Source organism: Malus sylvestris, chromosome 10 (assembly GCF_916048215.2).
Source record: "Malus sylvestris chromosome 10, drMalSylv7.2, whole genome shotgun sequence".
NCBI lineage: Eukaryota > Viridiplantae > Streptophyta > Magnoliopsida > Rosales > Rosaceae > Malus > Malus sylvestris.
Window position 1 is genome coordinate 11,837,146 of NC_062269.1, and position 18,982 is coordinate 11,856,127.

At 37.8% G+C, this 18,982-nt stretch overlaps 2 protein-coding genes and 1 pseudogene across 2 annotated transcripts; 1 reads left to right on the top strand and 2 right to left on the bottom strand.

Moving 5' to 3' along the window:
• Nucleotides 1-1,061: 1,061 nt before the first annotated feature.
• LOC126584232 (uncharacterized) lies at nt 1,062-5,252 on the bottom strand. Its single transcript, XM_050248681.1, has 3 exons — nt 4,977-5,252; nt 2,660-2,727; nt 1,062-1,161 (listed from the first exon to the last, which is right to left on the bottom strand). Exons 1-3 carry the CDS (start codon nt 5,250-5,252, stop codon nt 1,062-1,064), a joined length of 444 nt encoding a protein of 147 aa, XP_050104638.1.
• Nucleotides 5,253-9,999: 4,747 nt separating this feature from the next.
• LOC126588085 (U6 spliceosomal RNA) lies at nt 10,000-10,091 on the top strand (annotated as a pseudogene).
• Nucleotides 10,092-17,901: 7,810 nt separating this feature from the next.
• On the bottom strand, nt 17,902-18,591 carry LOC126587750 (uncharacterized). Its single transcript, XM_050252825.1, has one exon. The coding sequence runs from the start codon at nt 18,589-18,591 to the stop codon at nt 18,037-18,039; it is 555 nt and encodes a 184-aa protein (XP_050108782.1). The 3' UTR covers nt 17,902-18,036.
• Between the last annotated feature and the right edge of the window lie 391 nt (nt 18,592-18,982).

Sequence of the window (18,982 nt, forward strand, 5' to 3'; positions counted from 1 at the left end):
CCACCATAATAATGAGGGTCCTGCGAATACTAATATTGCCATGTAGCATAAGGAGCGGTGTCGCCCTGATAATGATAAGCACCACCACGACCATTTTGGGCATAACCACTAGGTCATGAAGCTTGCTGGATCGACGCAGACGGTGGTAAGGAAGGCTGTTGGGGCCTCTGCTGATTATGAGGGCAATGTGCAGCCCTATGCCCTATCATTCCACAAGTATAGCATCCATTGCTACCTCTCCTACACTCCCCAAAATGCCTATTATTACATCTATGGCATAAAGGAGCACCTGAACCACCAAAATCCCTCTGCCTCTGAAATCTAGGGCCTCCAGAAAATCTACCACCTCTCCTATGTACATTAGAGCTTAAACCTCCACTAGAAGAGCTAGAACTAACACCACTTATCTTAAAACTCTGAGTTTCGCAAGGTCCCTGAGATAATTGACCTTTACCTTTATCATCATTTCATTGATTTCCATCTTTTTCTTCTTCTTCCTCACTCTCACTGGGCATATTCTCTAAATCCTCAATCCATTGTAAAACCTCATAAAACTCCTGGTAAGTGGCATAGGGAGTCGATGTCGTTATAGAACACCATTTCTTTTTAATACCCAGCCTAAAGCAATAAAGCATCTCAACCGGATTAGCTGCAACCTCTGGATCATAACGAGAAAAATCAGTAAATCTCCTGTAATATTCATTCGCCGTCATCTTTCCTTGTTTCAAATGCGTAAATTCTTGTTTCTTGCGATCTATATACTCTGGATGAGCGAATCTTTTCTGAAACAACTGCTTAAACATTTCCCAATCAACTGCTACTTCTGGTGGCATCTGATAGGACTCATGTCTCCACCAGGATGCAGGCTGTTCTCCTAAAAACCAAGTAGTGGTCTCAACCCACCTATCAGGAGAAAGGTTACCCTGACTCTGCATCACAAGAAAAGCCTTCTCGACATGATTAAGCCACTTCTCCGCTCCCTCATGTCCTTCATTACCCATGAAAAAATTCAACTTCATATTATACACAGTCTCAAGATGTGTCCTTTAAGGAGGACGAAGCTAAGACTGAATGGCATTAGCTATAGCTTCCCCTAACTGAGCAATATCAAGGAAACTAGGCTCAGCTGAGTGACGTGGCTCTCTACGAGGCGACATAGTTCTGACAGAAGACACCACAATGATTAGAATATTCACGAGATATACAAGACTACTAAACCTAGGCTCTGATACCAAACTGACACACCCCAACCGAGATCAAGGCATGTTGGCCGTCACGTGAGGGTGACGTAGCCATGTGCATTGTGCGGAAGCACTAACAATAATGGAGAATACGAATAAATAATAACCAACTCAAAAGAGTACTAGCTAAGATAAGTGCTAGGGTATGAGTGAAAATACAGTCAGAGCGTAAATAGCCTAAGTTCAGTCCATAAAACAAGTATAAATCAAATGACACCCAAAGATGTCATACATTGTGATAGTCTATCAGAACCTCCGTTCAATCCTCGTGAACCACCAACAAACAAGCTTACCTAAAACCTGGAGGGGCGCAAAACAGAAAGTGTGAGTGGGCAAAAACAAAGCTTTTCAAAACCATTTCATTTATCAAATGTTATAACCCCTTGTCGTAAAACATGTATAATTTTCCCAGAAATAGAATATATATATATATATATATATTTCAAATCACGCTTCACATATCCATATTCATAAGTATGTCATGCCAAATAGTTTATTAAACAAATCAGGCCAGAGTCACCGAAGGTGACCTGTACAGCACTACATCTGCACACGAGTCGGAACGACCTGTAATAGTCCGTACGACAAGACTGGGTGTAATATAGTTATGCTCAATGCTACGCTCTCATGATAGCTGTGCGATAAATCGCTAATCACTTACGAGTCGGAACCACTTATAGTGGTCTGTACGTCAAGACTGTGCACCTAAATTGGATCCAATGTGAGCATATGGTGTGGGATGTGAAATTATATACAGGTATGTGTCATATCTCTGGCTAAATCACTAACATCAGGGTACAGGTTTATGAGCTCAATGTTTCTCAATTAATCACAACCGTTATTCACATTCACAATTCATAAACTCACCTAGGACTTACCTGAGTGTCCACAACACCACAAATATATATATATATATATATATATATATATATATGCAAACATCATATGCATATTCTAAATGTAAAACATTTGGCATGCCAATTCAAATCATAACTCATTTGAATGCATTTTTTGGGAAAGATATCAAGCGTATACATATATGCTGAAAACCAAAAGCCCACTCACTAGTATGTCGAAGGGTCGTAGCCCCCGAGCCACCTTTGACTGTGCTCGTCCTTGGGATAGGTCTCCCTTATATGCGAAACAACTATAAATACATTAATTTAAAGCACATAAACGAAACTAACTAATAACTTCTCAAACATTGCTCAAATGGGATGTTTGAATATACTATCGTGATCTACTCAACCTCACAAACACCCTCATATTTTTAGAAAAATTTTCCAACCACCCACGCGCCGGCCAAGGCACGGCCAGACGCGCTGCCCACGCACGGGCACATGCCAGGCACACTGACGGAACAGTTAACGCCGTTAGGGAATCTTCCATCAAAAGTAGCATATTCCATTAAAACTAACCTGACGCTGTTAGAATATTCTCTGTCTTCTTCCTTCGAACTCCGGTGACCATCGTCGTCGCCGAAAAACTAGGAAATTTTCAAACCTTAATATCTCAGTCCATACACAACCAAAATCCATGAAATTTGTACCAAAATGAAGCTTACAACGAGTAAAACAAAACCTTACCTTTCAAAAGTCCTAAAACCGACGGAAACTCGCCGAAAAATCCCTCAATAATCCGACTAAACCTGTAACTCATCGAAACCAAACTTCCCGACGTCTGAATCACTTTATTTTTCTTCTCCGAGCTTCGTGAAGATGATCTAAAGCTTCCTATAACCTTAGAATCTTCCAAAAACTCCACATTTACGTGTGCATGAACAGTACCTCAAATATGGGTTTCTGGTTCTCGGGTTTTCCGATGACTTTGCGTCCTAAAAATGGTACCACTCGACTCCTAAGCTTGTAAGGAGTCCAAAGACACCAACCAAAACCTCGATCCGTGACTAGTTGAAGGGCTTTGAGGTTGACCGTATGGTTTGTACGGAAATGGAAGGAAATCCGAGAAGGAGAGAGAGAAAGGGTCAATGGATGTGTTTGTGTGGGTATGTGTGTGTGTGGTCCAGTTTGGGTCACCAACCAACAAAAGAAATCTTAGTCCTAATTGGGTCCAAACAATTAGGACTTAAGATAATTGGCCCATTTCACACCCTCACAATCCAATGTCTCAAGGGTAAAATTGACATTTCATGCCATCGATAAAAATAATTCGGGATGGGCTCTCACAGTGGTGGTCTATGATGGGCAGAGATTTATTTTTCTTTCTAGTTTTATGGAGAAATGGGTGCAAGGAATTGGGATTTTTGGTTTTTTCCAGTTCCATGGAAAATGGATTCAATTTGATTGTCCTCCTCCTTGATTCAATAGCACAACTCTTTTCCTGTTCATTTCTTTTTAATTCTAGTTTTGTAGATTGGATTCAATAATTTGGGATTTTTTTCTTCTCAAAGTCTGGTTATTCTCCAAATCCAAATCTAATTTGGGCAAGGAAATTCAAGACTGATATATGTACCAAGAATGAAGAAAAACCCAGAAAATGAAACGCCGATCAACACTCTGCTTGGAGCTGACATGAGTTTTCTCCTTCGTGGGAGCAAACAGGTTTCAAACCTGCACCTCCTTGTTCTTCAGCCATTCTTTCTCCCGTTGAAAGAAAAAAAAGGAAAAAAAGCATGTTAAATCCAGCCCCATGATCTCAATAAAAGAGATCCGATGGCTGAGCGCATCATTCCCATTTTGTGGCTAAAATGGGAATCCCACTAAGTTTTCTTTATGTTGGGGTAATTTTGGAAACTAAGTTTTGTCCATGTTGAGCTCTGTAATCTAGCCCATTTGGAATTGGAGGCCTCTATCCTTATGATTAAATTTGAAGTGCTTTTAGTTATAGAAAATTATAGGGTGGTTTTTTTATTAAAATAGTCTTGATCTAAAGCCATTTTTATTAAAGCTCCCTTTAGGTACTTTGATTACCATAAACCCTAATTTTGTATTTGGATTAATTTTCGGTACAATATTGTAACTACATTCATTAGTTTATAGGTACAAATTGGTATAACGTACGTAACTTGAAGTTTTTTTTTTTTTTTTGAAGAAACGACGATGTAACTTGTGACCTATATTTTGCCCGTAGTAATATATGCTTGACCAAAAAAAAAAGTTTATACTTAATTATATCAATAGATTACCTATTTAGTGTCTTTTATGCAAGAAATATTTATCATTTTACAGTCAAAGGATTGAAATCAATTATTCATCTTAAATACGGGATTAGTCTAAAAATTAATCTTTTCTAAGGATTGGAATCTATTTTTCTATTGAAAAGGGGGTAAGCCTTCCAAAGGGATAAAAACAAATCCCTCTATGGTCTATGGATCTCATGCTATCCGCAAAGGGAGAGATGTTTTACTATGCAAGAACAGCACCCGGTATATAAAGTGTTATAATACAATTAGTTGAAAAGTTAAAAGAAAAATTATGACTAATTGTATTATGATACTTAATGTATAACGAGTACAAAGTCATCTAGAGGAAGGGGTTTCCACAACTGATTAATGCATAAAGAGTAGACATGAAAATGCCAAAAGTGTCTAAGACTCAAAAAAGTGCAAATTATAGGAGGACAAAACAAGAACCCTATTAGACTTTTGTTTTCCCATCATTATCTGGCCTCTAACAACAGCAGCTATAATCAAAATACGCCAAATACTGCCCAGCTATGCACTTCAATATTCGGCTCCAGAAATTAAAGTTCAATTCTTTGGTTTCCTCGCCCTACCCTTGTTTCCATTCCAACTATGTCAATGCCAGTAGGAACTTTACAAGCACCAACATTTTGTCCATTTCTGTCTGAAGCTGGTGACCTGCCTGACGATGCGACACGCCGTGCGTTCAAAGGATTGGCAAGGGCTGCACTGGCCTTGATGGCCAGAGAACACAAGTCTTGGAGAGAAAGTGACGACTTGGTCTGAGAAAGTGGCATGAGGAAGTAGATTTGACCTAGTTGTAGCTCTTCGTCTTCGGGAACTTGGGGAGCGTATGAATCTACATCCATGGACTCTGAGGTGCAAAGGAAGCAGTTAGGGTTTTGGGAGAGGACATGGGTTGCTTGAACTGGATGCCTAAGCTCTTGTAGTTTTCCATCCAAGTGAATGATCTTTGCAGTGGGTGACCTATTTACAAGTCTTCCACCATTACTTGTGAATTGAGAAGATGCACAGATGTTACCCATGAGAGAGAAAGAGAGAGAGAGATTGTTTAGTTTGTGTTGGGTACTAAATATGGGGAAGAAAGTTGAGCTTGTTTGTTAGTGTTGGGTGGAAATGGGAGAGAGGGGTTGTTATTTATAGATGGATATAGGAGAACCACAAGAAGGGAGATGATTCATGTGGAGCCATATATGATTGACCCAACAACAATTCTATAATAAGTAAAAGCGCGTAAGAGAGGAGATCGGAGAGGAGGGGGGTCATTGTAAGTTGTAGAAGTGCTTGAAAAATAGATTTCTTTATGCTTTTTTATTCCCATGTGAGTCTAAGTAGAAGTTTATCGAAAAACGGATGTGATTTCCGCACTATCCTCCTCTTCTCTTGCATTTCTCTTTTTTGTTATGGTCGTCAAATTGAATAATTTAGGAGAATCAAGGAACAAAACAAGAAAAAAGGTTTAGATGAGAAAAATTGAAAAAAGAAAACTAGAGCGAAAACCACTGCCCTTCAAACAGTCAAGTACAAGTCTTGATACTAGAATCACATGTAAATCATGCAGAAAATTCATGTGTGTTTAAGTCCATAAGAAATGTTTAAATTTAAAATTTTGAATTTAAGGATATTCTTTATTACGAGAAAATGTTGATCTTAAAGATCTTATAATATTATGAGAATTGTTTCGTTGTATAAGTTGCATTGGAGTTAACACTAGGTTTATATTTTTTTCACAATAAGCAATAGCTATTTTTCATTAATATACTATAAACGATACAGGTTGCCACATAGGGTACATTTTCTCTAATACATTGATGTGAAAATAATTTGCGCAGACACTAATACATATCGTGATACCTATCATAAGACGGTACTAAACTGCAATGAAAGATTTTTATCTGTGTCGGGGCATACTGAATCATTTTTGTATAACGCAGCCACCACAAATCTTTTGCACTGTATTTGATTTATGATAATACTAGCTAGAGTTCGCCTAATTACCAGTTCTCTCAAGTCTCAATCATTCACCCTATGGTCGTCCTTTGAAATGGCTGCAACATGTAGGAATAGTTGTTGAAGTTGGTCTTCCATGTTTGGCAACAGGATCAACCAGAAATTTAGATGTTTATCAACAGATTAAACCCGAGAGCTCCTATTACTTCCATAAACATATATATATATATATATATATATATATATATACAGGGAGCTTAAGGGGAGGGATCCCCATTTTTTCAAAAAAAATGGGGACACGCTCCCCACCGTTAGATTGACTTTAATGAAATTGTGTGGTTGAGATTAAAACACAGGCCATAGAATCTCAACCACAGGATTTCATTTAATTCAAATCCAACGGTGTGGAGCGTGTCCCCATTTTTTTGAAAAAAATGGGGATCCCTCCCCTTAAGCAATTCCTATATATATATATATATATATATATATATATATATATATATATATATATATAGGGTTGGTGAACATGTAATCCAATAGATTATGGAATCGAAAGCGGATGTAACAGAAAATTTGATCTTAGGAGCATTTAAATTCATACGGAAAAATATTGTCAAACTTAAAAAAGTAGGAGCTTTAATGAAAATGGCTTGGGCCAACAAATATTTAACCAAAAACAATTCCAAAATGTTATTTAACCATAAGGGTTCAAAGTTTAATAAAAAACCATCCAAAACTATTGAATAGCATGCAGATCTCAATTTTATTTTCTGGAGAAACAAACGATGAACTTCACTGACGATGAAAAATTGAAAAACAATACCTCGAATACACTATGAATAAACGACGATCACATTTCAACAAAATAATACAAAATATAAATTAAATAGCAGGAGGATCTATATTTTTGTTTCAAAGAAAAAGAAAAAGGTCTACAAAACAATGTTGAACTCCATTAACGACGAAAATCTGGAACTTAATCTAAGAAAGTTAGGAGTAAAATCGACAAATCATAATTTATTATAGTTTGGTCATTTTTAGTTGGACTACTTTAATATGGGTCTTGTACTAATCATTAAACAAAACTTATAACATGATTTTTTATTAAAACTAAAACTTTTCAAGCCATTTTCATTAGTTTTCATAAAAGAGTATTAGTAAGTTCACAAAAACGACATATATATATGTTGTTAAATATCTTACATGATATGTTGCCCTGACTGTAAACGTTAACATATGTAACTAACTCACGAAGAGAAAATACCATAAAGTGAAATTGAGTATTTGCAATCCAAGCTACCATATGACAACTAATCAGTGATTGGGATCTTGTGCAATGAAAAACAATACTGTTTAGGGTTCAAGGAAAATACAAAGTCAGGTGGGCATCTCATCAAAACTTGAGATTAGGAAAGCACATGCTGGCTAGAGTAGTTAATTAATCATATGCGTATTTCATTATTTTTCGTAAAATATATGGTTTCATAGATCATGTGGACTTCCAAATTCTAATAAGTGGTGCAGTCGTAATCCATTGACACGTTATTTTTGTGTTGCCATTGGTAAGACCGTGGACGTACGGTTTCTTTTGCATGAAGCGTGAAGGTCAAAACGTAGAAGCTGCACCTTCTCGATTGTGTGGCTTTTTAATATTCTAATATATTCAAATGATTCTTTAACATTTCTTTCTCTTTGGGAACCATTTAGATTTAGAATTTCACATCAATTATTTGGTAATCTCTCTATGCCAATGTCCTTTTCTCTTTTGGATGGTTCTTTCATTCGTTTTTTTTTTTTTTTTTTTTTTTTTTTGAAAGGGATGGATGTGCTTTTAATATTAAGATCATACTTGCTTCTTCTCATTAGAGCAAGTCCAACTCATACCCAAAAGTCGGGTAAATGGGGCAATTATTGCCCAAAAGATGTCCAAAATAGCTCCAGCCCATGCCCGAAAGTCAAGTAATTGAGTGGGCCCAAGTGTGCGAGATTACGCAGTCAGGCAAATCCCTGTCCGACATCGTGCCCGAGTTGGCTCTGACTCGCTCCGACACCATCTTCTTCTTGCTCGCCAGCACATTACAAAATCATCATCAAAATAAATGTATAGATATATGAAATGGGGAATTAGGGATTGAAATATGAGAGGGACCTTGGAGAAGAGGCGACAATCGGGAAGAACCGGGCATATATGAGGGGGTCCCAGTTAAGGTTCTAAAAGATTTTAGACGCTAGTCAGGCGGTAGGCTGGGGCCTAACACCTAGGCAGCTAGGGCCAGCCTACCGCCTAGGCAGTTAGGGCCTGGGGGGGCCTAGGAGGCTAGGTAGGACTAGGCAGTTTAAGTAAATTTATTATATTTCGTATAAATAAATGTCTGATTATATTTAAAATATATATAATTTTATCATAAACTATTAAATAGAATAACATATATATTATGAAGTATTGGAACATAATGAAAACATAGAGAAAATAATATAATGTGTGTTCATCTAAGTATTAAGTAAGTCTCTTACAATTTATTGAAAAAATAAAATGCAAAATTAAAGTTATCTCTCATTTTTTGTGTAAGTGAGTCGCGATCTAAGCGTGTGTCTATACAGGTCTGGGTGGGCTACGCGAATGCCTAAACGGTCTAGGCAGGCGCCTCAGCAAGCGTCATTTCTTAATTTTCAAACGCCTAGGCATTAATCGGGGCAGTGGTCAGCCGCCTAGCTTGCCTAGGTGGTGCTAGGCGGGGATTTTTAAAACAATGGTCCCATGCATGGGGTGCATCCGTTGGTGAACGGTGGAGGTAAGAGTTGACAACGGAGTTGAGGCAGACGAACTGCGTTGGGCCTCCACCTGATTTTGCTTCTTCTTTTCTCAGGGCATCTATTTCTGAAACCTGCAACATTTCATACCAAAACCATATGGGGAGGTTGATTTGGGATCAAACCGGCTGAGGCGGGAGAGAGGGTAGGCAAGAGGATGAAGAAGGGGGAGTCGATGAGGATCAAGGGACGAATCGAGAGGGAGAGGAGAAAAAAAGGGAGAAGGGAGGCTGGAAGCGCGAAGGAGAAAAAGAGGAAGAGTGGGGAGAGGATTCGAGAAATAGTTGGAAAAAAAAATGAGAAAAGATCAAATTAATAATAAAATAATTTTATTTATTTATTAATTTTCTTTAAAATAAATTTTTAAATCACCCAACAATTCATTTTATGGGGTAAAGATGCACTCGGGCAGTTAGTATCATTAAGGTAATAATTTCTCATTGCCCAATTGCCTGGGCATTTATCGCCCTAGGGGGTGGAGTTGCTCTTAGGGGAATGCATATATCCCATTTGCTAATAACATATTTTCACCATATAAATTGCATAATCAAAATCGTTCAAGCACTTGATTTAGTTTGAAGATCATCCTTACAAAAAACTTTACGAGTCTGAGATCGATTAGTCATCTAAATGTATAAAAGAAATCAACAGTGTGAGTACCAAGTAACATATTCATGATAAACCATCTATTTATTGGATACATTTGAATTACTAAGAGATCTTTGAATCTAATGTTGTTTCCTATGATCTTCAAATGAATATTAAGAGATTAAACATTTTCGATTATGTCATTTATACACCAAAAATACATTATTCACAAAGAGTGGAATAGGTGTCCCCTTTGGGGACATTTGTTATACAGAGAAGATTAGCATGACCCTTGTGCAAGGATGACATGCATAAATCAAGAATAGATCCAAATGCTCTTTTGGAAGAAAAAAAAAAAACAAAGAGTGAAATATGTTCATTCCCAACTGAAATCAAGTATTATCTTACCCTTATCTTAATATTTTATGTACGTGCATGGTCGAAACCTTTTAATTATATGATATCCACTTGATCACTCTTAAAGTATAATATTGTTTAAAAAAAATTAAAAAAAAAAGAACATGGAGGCCCTTTTTTTTAGCAAGCAAGAAATTATAAATAAGATACTCGAATGACCTTTACATCTAGACCTGACAATTTCTTACACGATCTGTTAACAAGACACGAAAATAACAGGTTTCGAGTCAACACGATAACTAATTGGGTCATTATCGGGTCACATGCTAAGAACATGTTAATAACAGGTTCTTAATAGGTTTACAAAAGGGTGACACACAGGTAACCCGTTTCGATATGTTACAAAAAAAGTTATATTGATGATTTTAATTTTTTAAAATACTAAAAAAACTTACTACAAAATACAATAGTCATAGTGTATATGTATATGTATATATTGTACACTAAATATGTATTATTGTATTATTATTCTATATAAATTTAAAAATGTTATTTTTATTTATTTTTAAAGTATACTATAGGCAAAGAGTGAGATTAAAAAATTATAAAACACATTAAAAATAAAATATCAAGTAAATTAAAAATATCGAACACATTAAAAAACTATAAGTGAGAAAAATGTGAAAAAGTATGCAAACGATCGTGAGTGCATCCTCTATCCTTTTATGTCACAGCCCGTCTCGGGATTCTTTATATCGGGGACGTGAAATGACGGAATTACCCTCGACGGGTATTAAGGTATGTGTGTGTGTGACATATTATTTGGATTAACTACATATATTTCAAGCTTTTGGAAAATTATTAAGTGGGATTAAAAAAATTGGTTTATAATTTATGTGGTTAGGGAGTTAGAAAAAAAATGGATGGTGATGGTTGGGGATGGACCACACACACACACCATTCCTTCTCTCTCTCACTCACCCGTGCCCTCTCTCTCTCCTCCCTCACGGCTCTCTCTCTCTCCCTTCAAATTGTACGGACCAAGCACGAAACCCTCGAATCATCACGGATGACGCCATTAAGGTGAGATTCTTCATCCTTTTAACCTCCTGAGTTGAATGGTATTATTTTTAGAACTGGAAACTTTAGAAATCTCGTCGAACCCGTGACCCATTTTGAAATCACTATTCATGCACACGTAAAATATCGTGTTTCAGGGAATTTCAAGCTCACAGTGAGCTTAAGGAAGTCCTCACGAGCTTAGGGGTACGTCGTTGGTAGGATTTGGACGTCGGAGGACTGAGAACGAAACTTTTCAATTTTAGCCGGAACTTTCGAAGCTTTTTCCGATGAATCCCCGACGAGTTGGGGGTCGAGGCAGGTATGGATGTGTTCATCTCGTCAAGATCTTCATTTTGATATAAAGAACGTTGAAAATAGTGAAGAAATGAGGAAGTTATAGTGGTTTAAAAATTTCCCAGAAACCGGCGACTTTTCCGTCGCCGGCGAAACCAGTCCGGCGACTGGAGGAAAAACAAGACGCGCGTGGGGCCACGTGGGTCCGTGCCGTTCCCAGTGCGTGGGGGCGCGTGCAGCTTCAGAAAAATTTTCTAAAAATTTCTCGACGTTCGTGACGTCGAATAGGTTGATGTGGTATATTCATATACCCAATTTGAGCACCGTATGAGAAGTTATTACGAATTGTTGGTTATGTGCTTTAATTAACGTTTTTATAGTTGTTTCGCATATAGGTGACACATATCCCGAGTATGAGCACATCCAGGGACGTCACGGGGTTACGACCCATCGACTTACCAATGAGTGGGCAGTTTTGTTTTCCGTATATACCTATATATTATTGATTTTCCCAAAAATTGAATTTATATGAAAGTATGTTTTCAAATGCCATGCATGCATATTATGAGTTATATGAATTGATATTTGATGCATATATATATGTGAATTGGTGTTGTGGACGCACAGGAAGCATCAGGTGAGTTTTATGTTATTCATGTGAATTATTGATGAGGTGAATTGTGTTGAGAGCTCATAACCTGCACCCCTGGTGTTAGTGCTTATAGTATTCACCGCACCGCACGCTCACCTTGGATCCAAGTAGGTGCATGTCGTACAGACCATGAGAGGGTTCCGACATGCTAGTCATACAGATCACTAGAGGTGGTTCCGACTAGTAGGTGACCTTAGATTATGCGCGCAGATGATTGATGAGAGAAGCACTATAGCGTATTTTTACACCTTTCTTATCATACAAACTACTTCAGGTAGTTCCGATTTATGTGCAGAGTAGTGCCGTACAAGTTACCGTGGTGACTCCGGCTGGGTTAAATATTGAGTTATGGAATTAATCGTACAAGACCAACTGCAAGGTCTCCAGTTGATTCATTATGTCACCTGTTATTTTGATGCATCCATGTTTCGTTATTGACATTTATGGCATGGCATATTTCTGGATTTGTGATAGATTGATGAGTTGTGACATATGAGAATTTATATACTATTATGTTATTTTCTGGGGAAGTATACATGTTTTACGGTGAGGGGTTAGAAATGTTTTAAATGAAATGTTTTGGAAAACTTTGGTTTTACTGACCCACTCAATTTTGTTTTTTGCGCCCCTCCAGGTTCTAGTTAGCAGTTGGTGGCTCACGAGGTTTTCTTCGGCGTTCTGACAGACTTCCTGCATGTAGGACTCACCTGCGGGTGTTGTAATTTAATTATAGTCCTACTTGACTGCACCTAGTATTTATGCTCTGAAATTATGTAATGCACACTTAAACTCCCTTTAGCATGCTAGTTGGATATTACTGCTAGTAGTTGGTTTTTATTCCTTCGTATTTCTCATATCCTTTGCTTCCGCATCGGACTTTTGGTGACGTCACACTTACGTGACGGCTAGCACGCCTTGATTTTAGGATCGAGGTGTGTCATTTTAGGATGGGTACATCGTCGTTTGAATTCTTAAAACCATACAAACCGTCATGAATAGTATTTTTAAGGGAGTTCAAAATAAATAAAATTTAAAATCATTAATGTACGAGTCTGAAAAATGTGAAAGCATATATAAACACTCATGATTGCATCATTTACACTTAGACGATGGTTACATGGTCATTTAGATTTTTAAAACCCTTCACATCTCATGAATAATGTTTTTTATTTGAGTGCAAAATTAATATATCAAACCAAAGTTCCAATATCATTTCCCTTGGTGATTGATGAAAATTGAAGGGTTTTATTGTTAAAAACGGGTAAGGTTCCTTAACCTTGAACGCAACTCCCTTCATTTGAGGAACCTTGCCCGTTTTTGACAATAAAACCCTTCAATTGGTGCTTCATTGTACTTAGCTTAGTTCATTAGACCAGACATCTCATTCATTGTTAAATTTTTGGCAAGATTAGCAATGTACCAACATACAGACACTGGAATGGTGTGAACGATCCTTCGTCACCTCAAGAGCACTATGGATTTAGGCTTATTTTATCCCTACTCATCCTCGAATAGAGTCGTTGCCCCGTTTGGTTCTGAAGTTGATTCTTACCTTGCTGGTTATGCTGATGCATGTTGTTTATCTGACTTGCACAAGGCACGTTCTTAAATGAGTTATGTCTTTACCGTTTGAGACACTGCACTATCTAAGGTCAAACAAATAGACCTTAGTTGTGGCTTCTTCGAACCATGCTAAAATTCTCTCCTTTCATGAAGCTACACATTAATGTTTTTGTCATAGAGTTGTTGTTGAGTATATTCGAAGTACCTATGGATTTTCTTTCGTCATTGACGTCCCTGCAGTGACCTATAAAGACAACATCACTTGTATCGACCAGATCAAGAGATGATACATTAAAGGAGACAACACTAAGCATATTGGGCATAAGTTTTTCTTTTTATATCAGCAGCAAAAGCATCAAAAGATTGAAGTCAAGCATATTCGTTCCCAAGACAATCTTGTTGATCTCTTCATGAAGTCACTGCAGAAGTCCATCTTTCAAAAGCTTGTTTAAGGAATTTGTATGCTTAAACGCTTGAGTTACAACATTTGTAGTTCTCATTGGAATGTTTTGTCAAATGCAGGGGGAACATCTTGAATATACATAGTTGACCTTAATATACTCTTTTTCCCTACGATTAGGATCATTTTTTCTCATTGGATTTTTATTGCCTGACGAGACACCGACTATGGGTTGGTCATACCCTTGTGTGTCCTACTTGCGTCATGCAGACGTTAAGTGTTGACTTATTGCATTAACTAACTTTTCTCCTTAGACTATGAGTTTTATCTCGCCTTGGGTTTTATCATAGCCAGGTTTGTGAAACCTACTTCTTATATGTATTCCATATATGAGACTTGCGTTTACTCATTGTGTCAACTTGACAAGACAACTTCATGAACTACTTTTACACCATTGCTGAAGACCTGATGGGCACCATCTACTTGAGTGATTACACACTTAAGGGAGAGTGTTGCAGCTCTAATTTAATTAGGAGTGTGATTGTAGGATTATTTTCTAGCTCTTTTCTATTAGACTTTGTATTCCTTGTAGGATAAGAAAGCCCATTATATTTACTGTAAATAAAACACAAAACGGTGAGAAACTGCACCGCAAAAATATCCCAAACACTCTTTTTCTCTCTTCTTCCCCGTGTCGTACCTTCTCCTTATTCCTTCACTAAAATAAGCCCACAACATCTTCAATATATATATCCTTTTGATATTATTTATCTTTATTATTAGTATTGTAACAATAAAAAATTGTTTGGGTTTTCAATTCCTTCGAATAATGCTCATTAGTTCTTCAATTTTAATCGATGTTTTTCTGTAAGTTATTCATGAAGTAGGAATATGCACACCAACGATGGTGATGAGTTAATGATAATAATTTGGTTTTCATGAATTGTTAATTTTTATTTTTGTTGCTTCAGGTGAGAGGGATTTGGGAGGGAGAAGAGAAGGAAGGGATGGGAATTCATGTTAGGGGTGGGCAAACAGGCCCTGGGCCCGCGGGTAGGGCCGGGTACTAGCAGTTCGGGGGGGGTTCGGAGCGGGTCCAAATTATGTTATACACAAAACGGGGCGGGGTGGGTGGGTCCAAGTAAACGGCAGGGCGGGGCGGTTCTAATTTTCTAAAGACACGGGCCACTGGCCCGGACCGTATCCAATGAACTAAATCTGTTCTCAGTTCACTTTCTCGAAGACTCCCAAACTCATACTGAATCTCCTCTCTCTATCTCCCTCTCGTGTCTCGATCTCTTCCCTCTTGATCTCTTTCTTCCAGAGTCCAGAATAACTCTCATCCCTCTCGATTTTTGGTATCTCTCTATCAAACTCGAAGGGACAAATGACAAACTTAGTCTCTCTTTCTGTCGAGCTCGAGGGGAAGAACGATGAAAGACGTCGAGCTCAATCAGATTGGAGAAGACAAACATTGCGAGGCTTCAAATCGGAGAAGATGGTGGGCTCAAGCAGATCAGATAAGATGAAGGTGAACAACTGGGCTAATTCTGTGGCGCTCAAACAGATCGGAGAAGACGAAGGTGAATAGATCGGAGCTAACCATCCAATCTGGTTCAACATGCCCGATTCTGTGGTGCTATTAACTCGATCGATTTCGTCGAGCTTCATCTCTCCGTCATTGACAGCTTACCTGAATCCGTCGAGTCCACCTCCGAGCTACCAATCAACAAAGCCCTCTGCCTCAAAATAGCCTAGGACTTGCTCAAGCATGCAGTCACACATTTCATCCAACACTCGGGTGTCAACTAGGTCGTCCAGGACTTGTTCTCAACTGTCGATTCCCTTCTGTGCTAAAGAAGACGACCTCAACGAGGTCATCCCTCACCTTCTGTGTTGGCCAAAAAAAAAAATTTTAATTGGCTACAGTTGTTGATTTGAGGATGGACGCTTGCAGGATTTTCTCGCAGCGGCTAAGGAAATAGCTTGATTTGATCTTCTGCGGAGCCCTTTTCCTGTTCTGATTCGATTTTGAACTCAAATTCCACTGGGAATCTGAGTTCTAAAATACTGGAAATTAGAAGAAGAAGAAAAAAAAAAAACAGGGTACTAGTTGGACCTGTAGGAACCGGCCTGTTTTATATGGGCCAGATTAGGTCCGGTTCTTAGTTTTAAAATAATAAAATCCTCCCCGGCCCGGCCCATTGTATTTTCAAGAGGGTTCGGTCCGGTCCCTCCAATTTTGGGCCCATGCCCATCCCTAATTTATGTGGCGGCATGATAGACAAGATTACAATTAGAAACTAAAAATTGAACACTATTTGAAACTACAATTTTTTAGTTGTTATTTGTTTTATACATTTAATTTCCTCGCTTCTTTCTCCTCCCACTCACCACCCTCATTTCGGTCTTTTCACCCCTTCACTAGCCGTACAATCTAGTAGTATATTCTTTTTTATTTTGTAAGTGAGAGTTCGTAAGTTTGAATCTTCGTTTGTGTAGTTTAGTCGGCCAAAAGGGAGGGGGTAAATACCTTAAATGCATGTGGCGGCATGATAGGCAAGAGACCGCAATTTGAAACTAAAAGGTTTTAATTGTTATTTGTTTCATATGTTTAATTTCCTCATTTCTGTCTCCTCCTGCTCACCACCCTCCTTCGGTCCTTCCACCCTTCACTAGTCCTACAATCTAATAGTATATTCTTCTTTAACTTGTAAGTAAAAGTTCGTAAGTTTGAATTTATAAATGAAAATGATCATACGTAATTAACTGATATTGTAGTTTAGCCGGCCAGATTCCTTTCCCAAATATCATTCCATAATGAAAATGTTTACATTGACAATCTTATCATGATCTAGACTAGTTGCCGGTAATAAAATCTTACCCCTAGTATACGTATCGTTGTTTCCATACCGTCTTTGATTTCTATTGGTGGTTCTATTTAAACCAATGGAAGGTGTCTGTCTCACCCCTAGTATCTTTCATCTCACACGGACTTGTGTTCAAGTCCCACGATCACTCCCTCGGTTAAAATAGAAAGAAAGAAGCATATCCATTATTCATTACGGCCTCTTTTGGTAAGGATGACTGAGTTAACGAATAATTTTTAAATTCAAAGCACATAGAAGGTAGTATGAGATAATTGGACATGAACGAAACTTCTTTCTTCTAATTGTACCATTTTTAGGAGGATTGAAAATGAATGAGTTTTTTTTTTCCTTTGACAATGCATCTCTACCGTCTAAGTTGGTCACAATTTTTCTTTCTTCTTTAACATACTTTGAAAATAGTGTTTTAACAATTTTTTCTTATTTTCTTTAGCATACTTGTGAGTGAGAGGTTTTAGATTTGATTCTTGCCAAAATCGAATTTGAACCACATTATTATTATTTATGTGAATTCATCCACTTCAAGTGAGGCTTGGCTCATTCCCCTATTCCCTTAGTGTGGATAATATCGATTGTTAAAATAAATAAATAAATAAATAAAATAAAAAAAAAAAACACTAATCCTTTAGACCAAATGAGGGCCACTTTATAAATTGGTTGTGTTCCTTCGTTATATTAATTCATTTAACCAAAAGTTTTTTAAAGTTTCTATTTAAGTTTCCCTGCTGCTTTTTCACTTTGTACTATTGTCTAGTGTTATTCCTTCACTTATAAGTGAGAGGTTTCAAGTTTGATTCTCGCCAAAAGCGAAGTTGAACCACATTATCACGGCAATCTCATTGTAAGGCTTACCCCACTCCCCCACCCACTTAGTGTAGATAATATTTTCTGTTAAAAAAAAAAAAAAAACCAGGTTTCCTCGCTGCTTTAGAAACAATCTTGAAACGTTACCCTACTAATCAACTGGACAATCTCAATTTCTGGCAGGCACGTAAATGAAAAACACAATGCAATTCACTAAGTTCTGAATTAATATATAAAAATGTTGATTCCAGTATACAACACAATTATGCACCCTCCTCTATCTTCTCATCCTCCTCTAAAATTACACTCAACCTAGTCCTATAGCTACCACTTCCACCACGACGGTTATAGCGGCGCCCTCCTCTTCTTCTTCTCCTCACAACTTCACGATGTCCGACTCCATCACTTATGCGGCTGTCACCACCTCCCCTGTCCGCCATCCGACTAATAGTAAACACAACTGGACTGGCACTTTTACACCCGCCCCCATATCTCCGTCTCATATTTGTAAGCGCCAAACTTGCCCTAACGGCCAAAGCAGCCATCTGCTCCGGTCGAAGTGGTTTTTTCAGCCAACTCAACGGTAACACAAAGTAAAGCTGACCCAACTGAAGCACTTCATCCCCATCAACAGCACTAAAAAAGCCTCCAAACTCCATGTAATCTGAGTCGCATATGAAATGCATGGGACTGACGTTCATCATCTGCAATGCATGTGAGACCTTAATCGGTTTCGAGAATTCCTGAAGCTGCCCGTTTTGAAGAATCAACTTGGCTGTAGCTACAGAGATTGATTCGCATGAGTTGCAAATCCCCATTAGGCAATGATTCGTTTGGCTACCACGATTTTTGGAGGTTAATTAAAGGAAGATAAAAAACGCGTTTGTTTTGTTTATTAATCAAATAATTAATTGTTTATAATCAACGATAAAGTTATGGGACATATATTGTAATATTTTTTTGTCAACTATTCTTTCAAATTTGGATCCGTCCCCATTGTCTTTTGTCTGGACCTATTACTTTCAACACTGTATTTTGGATACGATAGAAATATGTTTTATTTTTTGGGCATTTAGCTTAATTTAATTGTGAGCATACATTAAACATGATTCAATTGGTTCAAAGAGGTGACTTAATTATTTGTAGCACACAGAGGACTAGAAGTGTCCATTAGTTGTTATTTATTTGGTGCTACATACACCAAATTCA